The 21,334-nt window shown below is 39.2% G+C and overlaps 1 protein-coding gene across 1 annotated transcript in view; it reads right to left on the bottom strand.

Moving 5' to 3' along the window:
* The window catches only part of LOC111861211 (probable ATP-dependent RNA helicase DDX27), a 55,930-nt gene extending 35,581 nt beyond the window's left edge, over positions 1 to 20,349 (bottom strand). Inside the window, exons 1-6 of the mRNA XM_023845600.2 lie at positions 20,139 to 20,349; positions 13,219 to 13,401; positions 13,012 to 13,123; positions 10,034 to 10,194; positions 2,948 to 3,253; positions 938 to 1,065 (exon numbers count right to left, since the gene is read on the bottom strand). Coding sequence (XP_023701368.1) covers positions 938 to 1,065; positions 2,948 to 3,253; positions 10,034 to 10,194; positions 13,012 to 13,123; positions 13,219 to 13,401; positions 20,139 to 20,225 — 977 coding nt within the window. The 5' untranslated portion in view covers positions 20,226 to 20,349. The remainder of the gene's footprint in view (positions 1 to 937; positions 1,066 to 2,947; positions 3,254 to 10,033; positions 10,195 to 13,011; positions 13,124 to 13,218; positions 13,402 to 20,138) is intronic.
* Positions 20,350 to 21,334: the final 985 nt, after the last annotated feature.

The raw sequence follows: 21,334 nt of genomic DNA, 5'->3' as shown, positions 1-21,334 counted from the left end.
TGTCGTAGCTTTACGGCACGTAAAAGAACCTCACACCTCCAAAGGAGGTCACTGAGCCAAAATTGCGGACGTTTCCCGCCCAACAGCAGTCACTAATACCTCCGGTAGATGGGGGAAGCATTATAGATACTTCTCAGCCAGTAGAGCCGGTCTCGCTGGCTGGGCGGGACTGATGGTAAGCACCAATACCGGTAGGATATAGAGGCTGGTAGAAATCACAGAAGAAGCACAATGGACCACTACAGGTCTAAGTGCATGGGGAAACCCACCCTCTCTAATAACTAACTAACTAAAAGAAACCTTCTGGAAGAAAATCTGAAGAACATTTGGAGATACTCTTCTAGAAACTACACAAGGAAAACTTCTTTGCATCAACCTGAAACTTGTTTAAACAACACAGTCATTGTGTGCATGCATGGACAGCATTGCCAGCACCTTTAATCGTCTAGAGGAGCCGTGGTTATTTGCTCCTACAGAACAGTTCTAGATTTATATCAGGAATACCTAGTAGCAATGGCTGGTAGTCAGGATGGAACAGATGTATTCAAGTGCACAGGAAGATGCACATACTTTAGTCTTCTTTATACTGGGTCACACTGTATAAGCTGGCCGTTCTATTCAGAGAGAAGCATTTTAAGGGAACTAGATTTCATACATTCACCTCGTTCCACTCAATTTTTTTCTTCTGATGCACAAGGAGGTACAGGTATATATATATACACACTTGCAGCTGTGACATACATCCTCATCCTGAATGACATTACAACACATAAATCCAAAAAACAGAGTCCATCACATAGAATAGCAGCTGTAAGTGGAACTGTGCCTGACATACAATTTTTTCCTTCACTTTAGCAGCTAGTGCAATTACAGACATGTGTGTCAGACAGAGAAACTTTGACCTGTTGCTGTAAAAATATGAAGGAACAAAACATACCTGTCAGCTTCATCGAGCACCAGCACTTCGATGCTATCAAGAGTGAAAGATGGCGTATTTTTCAAGTGGTCAATCAGCCGGCCTGGTGTTGCAATCACTATATCTGGATTTCTGCGCAATGCAGACTCCTGCAAATCATGATACAGTAAAACCACACTTTGAACTATCACAGGTTTACACAGAAGAAATCCACAATAAAGTTCAATCAATTCAGACAGTGATTGTGAGAATTCTGTTGATGATTATGCCTGATACACTCAGAAAAGAATGATGAAAGCCAAGGAGTGGTGGAGGTTGATGATACTGACAGAGATTTCAAATGGGAAGGCATGCCAAATAATAAGTGGAATATTTTACTGGTGGATTTGGGCTGCAGGGTACAACAAAGCATAAAAAATAATTTTTGTAACTACTTTTCAACAGAAATTTTGGGACATGTAGTAAACAAAACAAACTGTTACGTACAAGTCATAAAATTGTAGGGGGAATATGTCAAATCAAGATCTACAATGAGGCCCTGGAGACCAGTGATAATGAATAGAATGTGATGAAATTTATTGTTATTGGAGTGTTTATGTGCTAAGGGTGAAGTTGCTACCTGTTCTGAGCATGGGCCGCCATACCACGCTCAATTATTATAAGAGGGTAAGTCAATAAGTAAGTTACAAATGGATGTAGAACTTAAACAAATATGAATACTGATTTGAAAAATTCTTTAATTTCTCAACATAATCTCCTTGTACACTAAGGCACTTGTCCCATTGTTTCACAAGCCCCTTAAAACCAGCAGCATAAAATTCTTTGCGCTGCTGTTGGAACCAGGCTTGTTGCTATTGCATGACAATGTGCGTCTTGCATGACAATGTGCGTCCCCATACTGCCAACAAGGCAAATGAGACGCTGCGAAATTTCAAGTGGGAAATCCTCGAGCATCCTCCGTATAGCCCCGCCCTTGCTCCAAGTGACTTTCATTTGTTCAGCCCTCTTAAACATCATCTTTTGGCTGAACATATTCCCGACGATGAAGCTGTAGTAAGGGAAGTCACCGCCTGGTTCTGACAGCAGCCCAACGAATTTTATGCTGCTGGTTTTCAGGGGCTTGTGAAACGATGGGACAAGTGCTTCAATGTACAGGGAGATTATGTTGAGAAATAAAAGCATTTTTCAAATCAGTACTCTTATTTAAGTTCTATATCCATTTGTAACTTACTTATTGACTTACCTACATAGTATCACATACCCCTATCCTGCAGATATTAGAAAACTTCCCTTCAACTTGTCAATGATATTTGACTGAAATTGCAGCACCTAGTCACTTCAATCAGAGAATGGCTATCTTTTAGTGAATTTAAAGCACATTAGGTCCAATGAGTGTTGCAAAAATTGTCTGTAATACACAAGTGTGTTCCCAGGGAGTGTGCAGATGAGCTCTGCAAGACTTTTGTGAAGATGTAACATGGCAACCACACTGGACACCTCTTTTTTGGGGTATTATCAAGAGACAAGTAGCTGTGAACTGTTATCACATGAATGAGTTGGGCAGAGGTGTGGAGCACACATTAAACACAATTACACCACAAATGCTTTGGCATATGTCACATAGAACATGGTGGCAAATCAGGTGGTGTTTTGAACATACCATGTAGTGAGAGTCACTGTACATCAAGTGGGTCTTTATATGCGCTGCCATGTATAGTGACTTCTTAGCCACATTGCACAAAATAAAACGATAGGATGACTGATGAATAATGAACTTGAAAGATCTGGAAGGAAGTGGTTATGACCTAATCAAGGTACTATCTTGGCATTTTCCTGCAGTGACTGGGGGGGGGGACCCTCAGTTAGGATAGCTGGTATTCAGCCAAGATTCAAACTAAGCACCATCTGAACACTAGTCTAGAGAATCACTGCTATTCCAACGTGCTCAGAATTACTACAAAGTGGCCCTTGAGCAAGTTTATAATGCACTTACTGTACTATATTCTGGCACTGAAAGCATATGTCAATTACCTGTGCCTTCAGATCCAGTCCTCCTACTGCCAACCCAGCTTCAATGTTTGTAAACTGGGCAAGCTGACGAGTAACCTGATAAACCTGAACACCTAACTCTCGTGTGGGTACAAGGACAAGCACACGAGTCACAGCAGTGTCATCCAGTGGCCTATATAGAAGACGTTCCAAAATGGGAAGCATGTAAGCAGCTGTCTTTCCTGTGCCAGTTGCAGCACATCCAGAAACATCCCTTCCCATCAGGGCAACTGGAATTGTAGCAGCCTGGATTGGTGTTGGGTGAATGAAGTTCATAGCTGCAATTGCCTGTGAATATGTACGTATGCTCTGAAAAACTCTTAATTATCATAATCAATCAAAGTTCATTAACTATAATTAGAATCTCTGACCCACTTACTTCCTTAATATTATCAACTCCATGGAGTATAGTCTTTCTTGAAAACAGTTATCTGGTAAACAAACTCTGTCTTTTATAAAACCTTCAACATTATTCTTCCATCTATGCCTATGTGGTTCCTTCTCTCAAATCTTGTGACAATTCTGAATGCAAATCACATCTCTCCTATAGCTGTGACATGTTGACATGTTACACCTGTTACTTTCACTGTCAAGTATAGACATTTTCTTCAGCATTTTTTCCTTCAAGCATTCACCATGAAAAACAAAAAAGAGGAGAACTAGGAAAAAGGGAAGAAAAATGTAACAGGAGATGACAGGGAAAATTTTGTTTTGGGGCTCTGTGTAGAAATTCTGACAACCATACATTTATTTTTCTGTAAGGATCTAAACATATGCATTTATATCAGTAGGCAATGTTGCTCTGGATATGGTAGAGAAGCAAACTTTTGTAAACAGTAATAAACATCTGTGCCGGTCACAGTAGCCAAGCGGTCTAAAGCATGTACTGTCTTCGCTCGCTTGGAAACCGGGATCGTGGGTTCGAATCCTACTCAGGGCATGGATGTTTAGTTTGTGTGTGTGCGTTTTTCTGTGTTTGTGTACAGGTAGAGGCCTTGCGACGAGCTGATCACCTGCCCAAGGAGTCCTACCAAATGTGTAAGATCTAGAAAAACCGAAGTGAACGGAGAAGTTCATGGAGGTAGGCCTAGGCCCACTGGGGCAGTAGTGCCAAGGAAAAAAAAAAAAATAAACATCCGTGTTCCACAAAAGACTGGAAATTAACAGAGGGACTCTGATCCATGGAACTGCTTGGTTAATCAGTCAATTAGCATGCAATGTTACCCCCAATGTCATAGCACCATGCCATCAACATGGCAAAGGAAGTACAGAGCGAATATTCCATACATTTTCTGTCCACAGTTTTAGGAAACAAATCAGTTCTGCTCTTTATCTGGCTGCTGCTATCACCAACCATTCTTCCTGAAGCCATTTTGATGGTCATGAGAAAATTTCCACATTCCCTATTAGAACCTGAATCTCAGCCAATAACGTTAACATATGAGTTCCTTCAAATCTACCAATGCCCCCAGGAACACACACATTCCTGTTCTCAAGAAATGTCATGTAATAATGCCATATCCCTTAATCATCACAACTTTCCTTTGGCTTGCAATTTTGGTTCCTGAATCATGGTTGTGTAAAAAAATGAGAGAAGTAAAGCTATCCCTGTAACAGGCTCTGAGGGCCCATGGGATTGTGAGACTTCGAGCCTCCCACATTTTGTAGACAATCGGCTCATAACATAACACAACGTAAGGTTGTCAACCTTATGTGCTGGCCGCCCTTTACACCCCAGGAAGATTCCTGGTACTCACTTCTGTTAGAAGCTGAGTTGACCCTAGGACCATAGTGCGGCTGAAAAGATTAGGCCAACTGAAAAATCCAATGAACTCATTGGGATTCGAATCTGTTACCTTCTGGTTTGTAGCATAGTGCTCCAATCAACTATGCTACCACGTGCCCTATCATGGATGTGTTCAGCATAATATTAAAAACATCAATACAGTAATGACAGTATATAAATATGGGTGTCTAAAATTTTTCTCTAAGCATTAAACAATGTCCAAGACTTATACAGGGTGTCCCAGGAGGAATGTGCCAAACTTTGGAAGGGCGTTCCTTATGTTAAAGTATGCTGATATAACCCAAAACACCTATGTCCAAAGTTGAACGGTTACGGAGATAATAGCCAGAGAAGTGGGAAACTTTGACCGGTGTTACACACTTGTTGATTACAAAATACATATTAAAACTGGCAGGAATATGTGGTTTCTGTAATGTTAATAATGTACGTAACATCAAACTAACTTGTGAGTGACATGAAGCCATTAAATTGAACTACAAAAAACTCGCACGCCATGTCAAAGTTGTCGTTAAGAGTTCCAATGATACATGATACATGAATGGCAAGCACTGACGTAACATTGATGACTGCGCGTTCTGGTATGCGAGCGTATGGGGCTAACGTGAGCTGCCATCACCACACTCAAGGACAAATGTAGATAAGACATGCCAGCTGACTGGTACAGTGCGTGGACTCGCCAGAAGACCACACTTTTCTCAGGCCATTATCTCTGTAACCGTTCAACTTTGGACATAGGTGTTTTGGGTTACATCGGCATACTATAACATAAGGAACGCCCTTCCGAACTTTGGCACATTCCTCCTGGGACACCCTGTATGCAATGGAATCATCCACTTTTAGTGGACAATTCTGCTTACTGACATCTCCCTGAGGGTTACAGAAATCATGGAATGTTTCTAGTTTTCCAAAGCAAGTATTCATAATTTGAAAACCCATAAAGTGTGAAAATGATGCACATACCTGATGACACATCAAGAAAATCTCTGCTTATTTCATCAATCCTAACTCCTACACCTTGTTACCTCATCAAGATACTTTAGTCATAAATGTGAGTACAATAATGACAATGGTCTTATAATTTATATGTTCCTCCTTTTCCTGTGTAGTGTAGAATAGACCTCACAAAGGTAATTCTATGTGACAGAACTTGAAGCAAGGACTATCACAAAATTCCACACTGCAATGCACAGTTGACCTCTGTCTTATTTTCTTTGATTATCACTAGACACATTATACTGCACTTGCCTTTCTTCTGGGGTCCAACATTCACTCCCCTGTATGTCAAGTCATATCAGTTGGTAGTAGAAGGGGTGTCTACATGGGGTGAACTGAGGTACAGGCAACCCCCCTCCCCTCTCAATTAGGTCCCTGGCCAAGGAGAGTATGGAATCTCTGTATGACAATTCTGAACCATTAAAAGTGAGAAGGGTAAAAGTGTTCAGAAATTATGTCCATTAGGTGCAAATTAGCTTCTTTTTCTACTTCCAGCTCCATCTGTTAAGGAAGTGACTTCAGTCACATATTAATATTATCTTGCACTATGATCAGTTTCACAAAATTTCCTTCCTCATCACAAGATTTCCTCCTTCTGTAGGACAATACAGTTCATCTATAAACTTGTCCCTTTTGTCTTGTATAGTCACATTGTTCAAACTGAGAGAACTGGGCAAGAAACCTTGGTAGCCTATTCCAAAATGCCATCCCATCATTCACATGGAGCGACCAAGTAAAACTACAAAAAGTTTCAGTCAGGATAGTTGGTATGTCAGCTGAGATTCAAACCATGTGCCTTCTAAATGAAAGTAAGACGCAACATGACTTGATTCACAGCCATTCATGTTGTTGTAGGAAATGAATTGTTAATATAACCACAGCACTGATATAAATACTCCTAAAATGAAGTATAATACTGTATTCAGTTAGCTACAAATTCAGATGTTTCGTCGGCCCCTATCATGCTGGAGTAGCCAGAGCTTCAACACAATGCAAAGGGGAACGAAAGCCATTTATCACCATAAATGGACCCTGTTCAAAGTATATACATAGTACATTCTCTTCAAAAGTTTGTTGCACTTATTTTTCCCATATTTCAGAAAACAGACCACTAATACAGATGAAAATTGCCAAAACATAAAAAGCTAGGCCTACAATGATGACTGTCTAGAAATTCTGTATACCAGCAAATGGATTCATTCTTCACAATCTTTTTTAGATTGTAGCTTAAAAAGACATTAAATACATATGATTTCCTGATACTAGGCATCTTGCCATGTGATGGAATTAAATGTACTATTGTGGCATTTGTAAAATACTGATTTCTATTAAATATTAAATTAACATCACGGGTGCAATTTTCTGGTAGTTGACACCAGTGACATGCTTTATGTCCTTAAGGCCATAATGGGGGTAAATTGGAGCCTCTGGGGTCCAAAAGATGTGTATCGAAAAATGGTGCGACTAGATAGTAGTAGTAATGTAGAACAGGTGTGCCTAATGGCAGGAAAAATTTGCTTGGAGACACTGACTTGCACCGTGTGCAGTAATTGTTACCATAAAAACTAGGGCAAGAGGATAAATTCTGAAGAGTATAAGTCAGCTATTAAATACACTAGATTGGGGATATGAAAGAACCATTCAACTGACAATTTTTAAGAGATGCCGCCAGGATATTATTAGTGAAAATTTACATGGCAGATACCACACTCATCCTAGCAGTCAGTTGAGCCACCCAAAGCAAGACTACAGAAACACCATGGGATCATCTGAGCAGCTTCACCAGCCTTGCTAAGTGTATCCACATTGCATACTCAGATAGTCAGAGGGTATGGGTAGGGTCTGACCTAGAATGAGTATGATGGAATTAACTAGCTCAATATACTTCAGGCACATACTTGTAAATACTGCAAGATATTAATAATAACATAATCAGACACCCCCTTGTGCTTTACGCTTATTCTGGTACCCCCTTCCTGAAGGGATACTATTATGGTTAGAGATTGTGTGGTGGTAGCAACCAGTAATAATAAGCTAAATTAAGTGTAGACCCCTCGTGATACCCTCTTCTCAAATCTTGTACCCTGAAAGGTCACCCAGTCCAGACAGCTCCTTTAACCTGTTGCCGTGGTTCGACGTGTATGTTTCGTCAGGGATTTAAATCGTCTGGGGGGGTTCGACGTGTATGTTTCGTCCAGCTGCACACCTACGTTATAACGCCCATAATAATTGATGGTTTTGCTGTAGATTGTTAGATTTTTCGCTGGCCTGTTGTCAGTAGAACAGAGTATAAATAAGACACGACTTTATCTGCGCCAAGTCATCGTTACATATGCCTGTCTTGCAGCAAAGTTCCTGTTGCTCTTGGGAGAGGTTTCTCCGTTCTCCTGTCATGAAAGGCCTGTTTTGTTTCTTATGAACTTATAAACAACAGAGACGTGATATGTGCTCGTGTTTATAATATCATATTGCCCTGAGCTGGCGACACAAACACACTCAATTGGAATTCTTAGAAGAGGGATGTCCAAAACTTTATTGTTGCACGATCGATTGATTTCGCACAGTATATAGCACCCAGTTCTTAGAAAAACGTCACGAATTAAGGCAGAACACTGTGGTCACCCCCTGAGACGATACGGATGTGTGTGGGGGAGGGAAAGAACTCATTCCTTCATGTATTATCGCTCCAGTTGACGCCATTTTATCGTACTGACCTTCGTGGTCGTTTCGAGGGATGACCATAAATATTTTTTTGAGCCAGCTAAGCTCTGCTTTCGTTCACTACATACCAGCCAGTTCTTAGAATAACTTCATGAATTCTGTGGTCACCCCTACGACGTCTTATGCCGCCAAAATGGATGGAAAATGAAACGCAGAAGCAACAACACTTGTTATGATAACATGAAGGTCGAATTTACTGCAGCTAATCTGGGTAGCGATACGACTCACGGAGAGACATTTCTTCTTATATTCCCCCCACGGGGAAGAAGGCAGGGCCTCACAGAAGATGTTTTGTTTACGGAAAAAATAGCCAAATGAGAGATACGCAGTACTGGTATGGTGATGTGAGTCAGCGCTGTCTATAGTAGAATGCTTCAATGCGTGTAACACTCCGCTCAAATTCTGAACCACCGCCGAGATACCGGGTGCTCATATTATAAGGCAAGGTTATAAAACCATCTTTTAAGATCATTTTAGTGAAAGTTTCATCCTTCAAGGCGTACCATTCACTGCTCAAATACTAAACAACCTGCACCCATGGCCGAGATACAGGGCTCCCATATTATAAGGTAAGGTTATAAAACCACAATTTAAGATCATTTTAGTGAAAGTTTCATGTTCCTATCTCATAGAATTTAAGAACAATGATGAATAAATAATTTTCGAGCAAAATTTAAATGGCCGGCTGAATATATTACCGCAGGAGCCGCGGCCACGGAATTTAAATCACCACGTCAAAGGGTTAAGCAAATACCAGTCTCCATGGTGGTTGAAGCAACGTAGTATCAGCACCCCAAGGTGTAACAGTAATAAACAGCAGTTGGGGGTTGACAACAGGCCATGCCATAACAGTGGTGGCAGTAGTCAGGGATAGTAGACCACTTTATAACATGCTTCAATAATTACCAGTCAGTTTATCATCCATTTTATAAATAAGTACAATAATAGATTCCATCCACTGCTGTGACAATTGTTCCTTATTTCAAACAGAATAAAGTTTGTGGACCTTAGAACATGTTTCCCCTTGGATCAATCTGCTGGAATCTGATCAAATCCTGGTGATTTTTTACCTCTTAAACTTTCCAATAGCAAACTCAACATCAATATAACTAGGTTTAGGTACTAACAGCCTTGTTACACATATTTAAGTATACCTAGCATTATCAATCCAGTATACTATTGTGGCAGGACTGCTGAAAGTTGGAATAATTTAATCAGAGAAGCACTGCCTATTGCTAGATTAAAGCACAGTACTCACATGACAGCACTATTAAGCGTACTACTTTTCAATGTCAATGCACCTCGAGAGAGTTGAATATGACAGAAGGGATTTTAAATTCCAAATTATTCACTGGCCTCTTACACAGGCAGTTTACTTACAGGTACATGTTAGACATGTAATATGCAAGCACTAAAGTAAATACGTACCAGCAAACCACAAAATCCCTCATGTTAGTATATACATACAAAAGAGAAGCAAAGCTAAAAGACACATGAACATTACATAAGTACAGCTTACAAAATGTTATCAAAATTACCAACTTTACCTTTAATAGAGGTCTGGACAAGTTCATCTGATAGAATGAAGCATTTTCATCAAATGGAGGTGCATCTTCAAAGAACTCTGACTGTTGGTCTTCATTATTATCCACTTTTTGTTTCTTCTTATTTCTCTTTGACCTCACCTTCTCCTTCACTTTAATATTATCTGAAAAGTAAAAAAAAAACATCTAATATTTTGTACAAAGGTTTGTTACCTTGCTACTTAACTAGAGTTATGCATACTCACAATCCAATCATGTCTGTTACCATACTATCCAATAATGCAAAAATATAAAATACATGTTTTAACCCTTTTCATGACACAAGTTAACCAGATAATAACACACCTGTGTTAAAATGACCACAGCTAAAGAGAATGGTTTGATGTTAATCACACAGTATGGCATGTCTCTCAATAGCTGGCATCAAGCATAACACACAACAGTTTAGTGGGAAGAACATGCTTCACATTATCTACACCTGAAGCTGTGTGAAGGTAGTATGTGAAAATACTGTGGGGTTTTCTGCGCAATTACATCTGCAAGCAGCCATGGCATTTCTAGCAGGTAGTTCTATAGTGGGACCTGGCAGCCAGAGTAAAGATGCTATTCTAAACAGGCATCCCTCACGAAAATGATGAGAGCTGACAACAGAGACATTAGGGTTGGCAGATACACCTACCAGCAGAATTAGGACTACCTGCAACCACAGCATGCAGCACCCTTGGTACACCATATTACTATAATTTCATGTGTTCTGTGGCCCCATCTGAGGTATTACCTCAGTATCTTCCTGGAGAGGAAGAAACGGAAAACCATGAAAAGCCTTTCAACATAGTCAGTTTACAGCACAGGCACTAATAACTCAACCACAGTGTTCCATAATGTATGGTATCACTTCTAGGATGCATAAAAGATTCTTTACAAAAACCTTGTTCACTAGTTCACCAAACTTTCCTACATATGAGAGCTTTTAAAAAAGTAATAGGCGTGCCAAGACAACACATTATTTTTTAGGAGTTAAATTGCGATAAATAATGCATGTTGGCAGCACTGGGCTATAATGCAAAATGAAGTCAGTCACTGTTGGTAACCTTGGTTGAGTAAATGCATCTAGAACAGGATGAATGTTGTGAATGCAAAACCAATGTTGTATGTTCAGGTTAAGTGTTGCCTTCTAGAAAATTGTTGGAGAAATATTCCATATGATGAATGTGCTTATGGTAAGAAATGCATGATATGCTAGATTTTTCTGTTGGCATAAAACATTTTCTGAAGGTAGGAAATACATAGTATAGATATGAGTTCTAGTACTTGGAATGTAATAAGTCTGTATAGGGCAGGTTTGTTTAAGACAGTTGTGAAAGAAATATCAAAATATTAGTAAGATTAAGAGGGATTAAAGTAGGTCATATGGGACAGAGGCGGCACCAAACCAGCAAGTGAATATACATTTTTCTGTGGAAGGGGGAATGAGAATCATGAATTAAGCAGAGGGTTTTTTGGACATAAGAGAATCATATCAGCAGCGAAGAGGGTAGAGTTTGTTAGTGATAGGATGTCATACATAATACTAAGAGGTCGCTGGTGCAATATCATCGTTCTGAAAGTTCATGCCCCAACAGAGGACAAAACTGATGAAGAGGACGGGTTCTATGAAGAACTAGAATGTGTATTTGATAAATTCCCTAAATATCACATGAAAATTTTATTAGATTTCAATGCCAAAGTAGGGAGGGAAGACATTTTCATACCAACAATTTGGAATGAGAGTTCACATAAAATTAGTAATGATAATGGAGTCAGAAGTAGTACACCTTGCCACATCCAAAAATCTTATTGTCAAAATTACCATGTTCCTACATTGTAACACTCATAAATTTACTTGGACATCTCCTGATTGAAAGTCACACAACAAAATTGACCATATTTTGATAGACAGGAGATGGCATTCAAGTGTTCTTGATGTTCACTCATTTAGAGAAGCAGATTGTGAGACTAACCAGTAATTGGTGGTGGAAAAAGTTAGGGAGAGACTGGCAGTGAGTGAACAAACAACGCAGAGTTCATATGGAGAGGTTCAATCTCAAGAAATTAAATAAGGTAGAGGGTAAGGGGCAGTATCGTGCTGAAATCTCATATAGGTTCACAGCTTTGAAAAACACTGAGGTGTATATTTAGAGAGCTTGGAAAATGGATGTTAAGAGCTTGGGAAACTATCAGAGAGAATATAATAATTTGTGCCAAAAAGAGTCTACGTTATTATGAACTCAAGAAGCATAAGCCATGCCATTTTAACCCTGTGGAAAAAGCCCCTGGTACCCACTGAATAGGAGGCTGGGTTGGCCTCAGAGCTGATCCAGACACTATGGAGAAGAGAAAAATCTCTTGTCACTGCCAGGAATCATTCCCCAGCCATTTAGCCCATTGCTATACTGACAGAGCTATCCTGCCAGCTCAGAGACAACACTGAACAGATCTACACCCATAATAAATGAATGAAAAACTTTCTTGTTTCTACTTGATGCTCTATAACAGCCGCGTCAAACATGCGGCCCCTCAACGTTTAGAGGTAAATGATATTAAAATCAATATTAAAATTTTAGTAGAAATATTTTTTGTAAAGACAATTTTCCAACAGACCAGAAGACAAGAAGTCCCACGCAGACATAAATTAGCAGGCTGCAGGATATTCAATGTTTTGCTATTTCTAACATAATTTCTTGTGTAATCTCTCGTTTTACATATTGAAAAGCTGTTTGATACTTGTCAAAAATGGCATTCTCTTGCTTTTTAAAACTGTAAGATATGTGACTTTAGGTAATTAAATTGAAATTATTCCTAAATAATAAACAGAATTAAATTTCCTTGTATCAAAATCTAATGTATATTTCTATTTTTAAGTGCGGCCCTGGACTATTATTTATAGGGCTGAGGTGGCCCTCTGTACAAGTTGAGTTTGACATGCCTGCTCTATAACATACCTCTCTTCAGTTCATCTTCTGAAAGTGATATTTCTTCGTCTGATTCTCCTGAATCAGAAACAATTTCTGGTAGCGACTCATCATTGCCAGTCTCTGGACTCTCATCTTGCTTCTATCACAACATAGGATGGTATATTATCATAATCATTTCGCTTGTGAAATGCAATTAAGTGCACTCAATTAGCAATTCTGTTCCATTATATATACCTCTTTTTTCAAATTCCTTCTAGCATTCTGAATTTTTTCATCCACTTTAGTCTTTCCTTTACGCTTGACATACTTAGCTAGATCATCCCATGTATCAGCATTATATTCTGAAACACTGCTCACAAACTCAAAACCAACATCAAAATCTACATTCTTCTTTCTCTTCTGTTTGCTTGGCTGAAACTGAAGCACGCACAATTCAAAACTAGTAAAAAAATCATACATTTGAAGTGTTACAGGAAAAAGATTAAATAAAAATTATGTTGTATTTTAGTGTCCTGTTGCACTGATTCATATTCAAAATGTGTATGTATTAATAGTCTTCAAGTGCACATAATCCCATTTACCACCTCTACACTACATGTTTTGGCAGTATGCTGCCATCTTCAGGTGTATCAATCCGTCAACCATTTCACTGCTTGCCTTTATATGTCCATTTACAAATAATATTAAATTTGTAACATCCTTATATAATAATAAAGTTTATATATTTAAAACTTGTTAAAACCTATCTTATGCAGTAACTGCCTCCTAAAGGAAGTTATTGACAGAAAGATAGAGGGGCAGATTGTAACCGTTTGCTTCCACGTTGGTGCCACCTTCCTTCTCTTACCATCCTTTTGGCCCCTTAGTTGCTGGTTGCAGCTGCTCCTCTAGCCATTCCCTCTCACCTGTTGTTACTCTGAGTTTGCAGGTTGCTGCTGCGTCCTTCTTGTCCAGTTCTGCTTCCCTTTTTGTTGTTGTTGTTGTTGTGGATAACTGTTTGTGGGATATGGGTTACATGAATGCTGGGCGCCAGTAAGCTTACTATAAAGGCTTACTTTTCAGGAAAAATGGGAATGAACTGGAAACTACAGGTGATAGGTACCACATTCACACTAGAGTGATGAGATTCTGCCTCAGGGTGAATACAGGCCTCGTGTTAGCGGGAAACATAAGAGTGTTTATAGCTAGGCACTATCACACACTGTTTAATGAGCAGTTCTTGATATACAGCTAACAGCACTTGTCCTTAATCCCTTAAACAAACTTGAAATCACTCAAACTTTTGCGACCGGATCCCTGGCTAGTTATTTAGCAACTGCTTCTTTTAGCACAACACATAGAAGTAATTACACTTTCACTTAAACTTTTAAGATAAATTAGGATTCACATTAAATTTTGCAGAGTTATTCAGAGATTGTTCCTGTAACACACTTAAACATAATTCTGTTTTAACCTTGACTTTTAAACCCAACTGCCAGTGATGCTCATTTTTCGGCTGTACACTTGGAGAGTTGTTCAGAGACTCCTTTCGCAGACCGACTCTGCTTTGAATCAAGAAATCTTCACAGCTTCAACTCCGCCTCCAAGTTACTACCCTAATTACGGATGATTGAAACAATTCAAATTTAGGGAGTTAACCATCATTCTCACTGCTCCAATCACCTAGATTTAATTTGGGACTTTGGACCTTAAAGTCCTAACGTCGTTTTTGACAGCTGCTTGAAAAATTATACCAGTAGCGTGGGTTGCTGGCCTTCCCACTTTTGACTTACGGGGTTCAAAACCTGTCAAGTGTAACTTTACCAAAGGATTCCGTCGGTCAACTTTCGAACTGAATTTCCAGGAAAACTCTGCGGGGTGCTTACTGCCTGGTCTTTGTAGCAGTGAAGCAGGCCCTATTCTTGAAACCAAGAATCGGGCTAAGTCACCCTTGAATGTTCCTTAGTACCTCCTATGCGTAATTACTATAAAAAGAAATCTTGGTTACAAATAAAGCTGGTGGTGTCAGTGGTACGGCTACAAGATAGAAGTGACCAGAAGATGAGGAAGAAGATGTAAGAAGATGCTGAATGACCTTGGGGACAGAAGAGGATATTCTCATTTGAAGGAGAAAGCTCTAGATCACATTAAGTGGAGGAACTGTTTTGGAAGAGACTGTGGACCTGTTGTCTGACAGATTACTGATGAATGAATGAAAACCTATTATCTCATGTGTCATACTTTAAATTCATGTGTGTTACTGATCATCTACATGGGGGTTGTTCTGCATGTGTTGTATCGTTGGATAAAACACACGCAGCCACAAGAGTAGAACACATCATAAGACATAATATACACACGTTAGAAACATAAGAACGACCCCCATGTGGATGATCAATAACACACACGAATTTAACACTTTGCGGACAGCGCACCCTTTAAAAGGTTTTCGCTTTTAAACGTGGCGGACCGTTCGCGTGTTAACAGGTTTTTAAAACACGATAAGTTGCAACACACTATACACGTCTCTGGCTCCACCTAGCTAGCACGTAGCTGCTTGCAGCTGCGTTCTAAGGCTCTGGAATGTCTGCTGACCAATCAGTTACTAGACCTCGCTGTAACTCTATGCCCCTGCAAAGGAAAATAAATGCCTTTATTTCTTCAAGCTTTACATAGCAAGCTGTCAGTCAGTAGTTCAATATGGATCAAAGACCAAAGCGGTTGACACCCAAGCGATTTCTTGGAGAACAAGAAATATCTGACTTCTTCTCCGATGAGCTATCTGACGTCCCTTGTGAGTCTGCTAGTGATAGCGACTCACAATCTGATAGTGAGTGTGGCAGGGGCGAACAAAAAATTGTGGCCACAGACAGTGAAAGTGAAAGTGACAGTAGCTCTCACGAAAGTGCGGGTAGCAACATTGTGGGGAGAGCCACATGGGGAAAACTAGACAAAATGCCTGCTTTGGGACAGTTTACTGGAAATCCAGGGGTGAAGCAAATTCCATCGGACCCCAACACAAGTGTCTGAAGTAGTGGAACTGTTTTTGGAGATAGTTTCTTTGACATGCTATGTCAGGAAACTAACAGATACTATCTCCAACACCGTGAACATTATGACAGAAGTTATAAGGCGTTGAAGTGGGTGGATGTCACTTCAGCAGAAATGAGAAAATTTTTTGCAATTATCTTTCTAATGGGCCATACAAGGAGGGATAATCTGAAAGAGTACTGTCAAGAGATAGATTTTTAGAAATTCCAATTTTCGGCAAACTAATGAGCCGTAAGAGATTTGAGTAAATTTGGTGGTGTTTGCATTTCAATGATAATGAACTGCAACCACAATCAACAAGCAGGCTTTTAAAAATTCAGTCCTTATTGAACTTTTTCGTTCAGAAATTTCAGACAGTTTATAAGCCAAACCAACAACTGTCTTTGGACGAATCTGTGATTCCTTGGAGGGGAAGGCTTCGTATGCGAACATATAATCCTGGGAAACTTACAAAGTATGGCCTACTTGTTCGTGTAGTTACTGAAAGCACTTCAGGCTATATTGGAAATTTAGAAATTTATTCTGGTGAAGGAAAGAAATTACAAGAAACTATTCTTTCCCTTTTGGAACCATATCTTGATCAAAATTACCATGTCTATCAAGACAATTATTATAATGGTGTGGCAACTGCAGAACACCTACTCTCGAGAAAAGTACGTGTTTGTGGAACAATTAGGGTGAACAGAGGCCTTCCTCCAGATCTGAAGGAGGAATGTAAATCCCTGAAACGTGGTGAAACCACATTCAGGAGGAAGGGGGATATTCTTCTTCAGTCCTGGAGGGATACTCATGTTGTGAATATGATTTCCACAATTCACAATTTGAGCATGGTTGATGTTCAAAGGAGACATGGACAGGTAAAGAAGCCTGTTTGTATTTCCGAGTATAATATGTTCATGAAAGGAGTTGATAGAGCCGATCAGTACTTGGCCTATTATTCTCTTCCTCTGAAAACGGTAAAGTGGACAAAGAAAGTTGCCTTGTGGCTTATAAATTGTGCCATCTTCAATTCATTTTTGGTTTTGAAAAATCTAAACCCTCACTCAAAATTGAAATACAAGGCATTTCTGCTGAATGTGGCAAAAGCCTAGGCTACAGACCACACGGTGGCGGCAGAACTGGCGGCAGACACAGTCTTAGTATGACTGGGGCTGTCTACTCCCACCCCACACAGGCCTCATTTTGACACCCCTGGGCGACTCTCGGGTGATATGCAGAAACATACCCTAGTGAAAACTGTGAAGAGTGAACATGCCAAGGGGAAGCAGCCTTCTAGGCGATGCTGTGTTTGCACAGTACACAACAAAAGGAGTATGACTGACTACATGTGCACGTTCTGTGTAATGCCACTTCACAAAGGGGAATGTTTCCAGAAATATCACACTCTCAAGCACTTCTAGGAGCATTGCTAAGTGTCCTCCAAAAATTTTAGTTCATAAAATTAATTAGGAGAGTTTATATTAATTTTTAAAGTGAACAGTGCACAAGTTAGAGTAGTAGGTTTAAAAATGCCGGTCCCGAGGGTGATTTAAATATTTAAATTGCACGGTCCGCAAAGTTTTAAATAATGACACATGAGATAATAGGTTTTAACAAGTTTTAAATACATAAACTTTATTATTATATAAGGATGTATACAAATTTAATATTATTTGTAAATGGACATATAAAGGCAAGCAGTGAAATGGTTGACAGATCGATACACCTGAAGATGGCAGCATACTACTGAAACATGTAGTGTAGAGGTGGTAAATGAGATTGTGTGCACTTGAAGACTGTTAATACATACATATTATGAATATAAATAAAAATTGGTTAAAATGAAGTAAGTGCATCACAAAAATTCTTCATATTACAAGGATCTGGTGAAAACTTTGTTGTCACTAAAACAGAATACTTTCTATTCAGTGACAAACAAATAATGAGTTTACTGCATTTCTTCTCCTCCAGAAAAGTAATGTTCAGTGACTTAACCCCCTCTAAGCTAGCAAAATAACCATTCTGTTAATAATGTTCATAAGATGTTCAATGTCCTATTCTGCAGTTTTGTGCTCAGAGGCTGAAATTCACAAGAAAATATTGAGAATAAAGTACTGTGACTACTGTAGGACATAAAACAAGGGATACAAGTGGATGGTGATGCCTATCCATTTCACCGTCAATTCCAAGTATATTACTGCTTAGGTGGGGTGTCTAATATAAAGAAAAAGCATGCACGCACACAAAAATATATGCAACATTACATTTTATGGATACAGAGGCAACCAAAAATGACCATAGGATATGGAATAAATCATAAAAACAAAACATATATATTCATTAATTAAAATATGTATTAATATGGACGACATAAGATCTCTAGTCTCTTACATATTAAATTTTAGGTTTGTTACCTGCCATGATTCTAACAATTTTCTTTTGTAGGATAAATATTATTTTACTGCTTGATTACTTACTCCCATTATACCATACTTCATTATAGCATGAAAATAAACAAAGCAAAATAATCTGAAAGTGTGATGATTGCTGGAATGTAACACGGATCTAACTGCATAACATGCATCACTTAATTTTGGAATCTACTGATATATATGATTTTTCAAATTTAAGTGGTTAAAAAAGTAAAGCTATCCCCGTACCAGGCCGTGAAGGCCCATAGGGTTGTGAGACGTTGAGGGTCCCACATTGTCTAGACAATCGGCTCAAAGATGGCGGTAAGGGTGTCAGCCCTACATGTTTTACTCCCCAGGAAAATTATTTAATTAATTCCTGGTAATCATTTCTGTTAGAGGCTGAGTAAACCCCAGGGCCTAGTGCGGCTGGAAGGATTAGGTCAACTGAAAAAAATTCAATGACCTCATCGGCTTGTAGTATAGCTCCTCAACCACTAGGCTACCGCGTTCCCCGAATTTAAGTGGTTATCAATTTATAAATGAAGGAAGTTTGTATTTACTGACTTTTCTATGTATATATCAATACATCCAATGTTTAATGGATATTCTGTTGAATACCTTTTTGTAAATTTCATTTTATTTGCTTTAGCTACACTCAGAGCCAGCATGTTAACAGCAAAGCACTTACTCATACAAGACAGAGCTGTCTCACAATATACAGAAATTATCAAAACGATACCAATGTCATTTGTGAACATTACAGTATTTATTGTTGAAGGTCACTTATACAGATTATGAAAAGCAAAGGTCCTAGAACTGAGCACTGCGAACCTCAATGTTTTACTGTACCCCAGTTTCAATTTTTCTTGGGCACACCATGCAAATTAAGATACATTAAGGTAGTTCCCTGATACTTTCCTCCCACAGCTTTGCTGACTCACAATTAATAACTATCTTACTAACTCTATAGAGTGGGCAAAAAAGAAAGGTAAATTTATCCATGGACTGAATTAATTAAACACTATGCCATTAAGATGAATAGAGGAGTTGAAGTATAGCTCCTCACTTCTTTACCTTAAAACCAGATGGAGGTCAGTGGTTAGCTTCACGCCCCGGCCGCTTTACCTGTGGGAAAAGAGCCGCTGGTACCCATTGGACAGGAGGTTGGACCGGCCCCAGAGACAGTCTCTTGCTATGGGAAAGAGAAAAAATTTCTTGCCTCTGCCATGAATAAAACCCTGGCTGTCCAGCCCGTAGCCCGACGATATACCGACTGAGATATCCCGGTTCTTTCACAGAACAGCTAACAATAGCCTATCTCAAGAAATTCTCGGCATTTTACTCAAGAAGGCGATTCAATACCGTGCTCAAAAGACCCCGCCTCTGACCCCAACATCCTATTTTTCGCACTTAAATACATAAACATAATTTACCCGGGGATAAAACGACAGAGATGTGAAGCTAACCACTCACCATATATTGCCGAGAGAAAGAATAATGGAGCTACACCTCCACTCCTCCATATGTCTGCATGGCATTGGGCTTAACTAATTACGAGCAGGGACAACTATCGTCATTTAAGTGAAACGGCATCCGAGAATAAAAGAAACGACGAACGCACATGGATCCGGTACAGGTTATCTTCAACGCTTCAAAGTAGTGAAAGAAGAAATATGGGACAATACATGTGTGGTTAAGTATCGTCCAGAATTAAGGAAATCTTATATGCACCTCCTCTTCTTCATCAGAATTTTCTGAAAAATCTGGCACGTCTTCACCATCTTCAATAGTCTTCACTAAATCTACCGCTGACAACATAATCTCACCGATTTCACTTACTACATCACACGTGATTACAAAACTTAATCCATGACCTCCATGACGATTAGCATGGTCGGCATCGTCGGCGTGGTGGCGTCCTGACCACAGTGATCACTGATAACGACGCCATAGAAGTCAGTGACTGTCAGTGACAAACGAATGTCTCTGGCCTCTGATCGTCTCTGATTGGTTAATCCCCGTGGTTTCAACCATCACTAGAGTCACTGAGCAGCCCACAATACCGAGTATACCGAGGTTCAAGCGATTTCACTGCCACTAGCATAATTGGCCGAAATTCAGCATGTCGCTTCCATGTACACTTCATAACGTTATATCCTAGGAGATATAACTCTTCACAAATACCACTGAGAGAGCCTCATATGCTACAAAATTCGTTCTGTTCATAAATATTGGCATTAAACCTCATGCCTGTTACTTACACCCAAAGAAAACACTGTTCCCTAAGCTACCATCACAGTCTGGACTACAATTCAATTCAATTCAATTCTTTATTATTAATGTGCCGAGTCAACAGCCGCAAGGCCAATTACAGACTCAGCACAGTGTAGATGACTGAATTACATTACATACAAACTTATTAAAAGTCAAATACAAATTACAGTTAAGTAATTGGAAGAAATAATAATGAATAAAAGTAAAAGTAAACAAACAAATAAGTGATAATTATAACAGTAATAATAATTCCATTATCATTAAACTAAGTGCTATTACGAATAGAGGAATGAAACATTAATATTTAATTAAGAATTGAATAATATAGATTTTCTGAGGAAAATTACGTAACTCATTTTGCTTTACTGAACATGCAAATAATAAAAATACTAACAGTTATACTGTATTTAAAATTTGTTTGGGTAAAACATTCCTGGCTCCGAATACGTCAACCTCCCTGCAGACAACATTAGCAGCTGCTGCGCATCTAGCAGAGGGACAATTCTTAAATAAAGGGCAAACATTGAACAATGCAAAATCTCTGATATACCGAGCAGGAACTCGGAGACCAACAATTTCCAGGGCAGAAGGGCAGAATTTAGAGCCAAAATAAACTTGAATAAGAAAGAGAGCATCAAGGCGATGTCTCCTAG

The sequence above is a fragment of the Cryptotermes secundus genome, unplaced genomic scaffold (assembly GCF_002891405.2).
Source record: "Cryptotermes secundus unplaced genomic scaffold, Csec_1.0 scaffold1799, whole genome shotgun sequence".
NCBI lineage: Eukaryota > Metazoa > Arthropoda > Insecta > Blattodea > Kalotermitidae > Cryptotermes > Cryptotermes secundus.
Note: the sequence above shows the minus strand (reverse complement) of the source record. Positions and strands in the feature narration are given on the sequence as shown.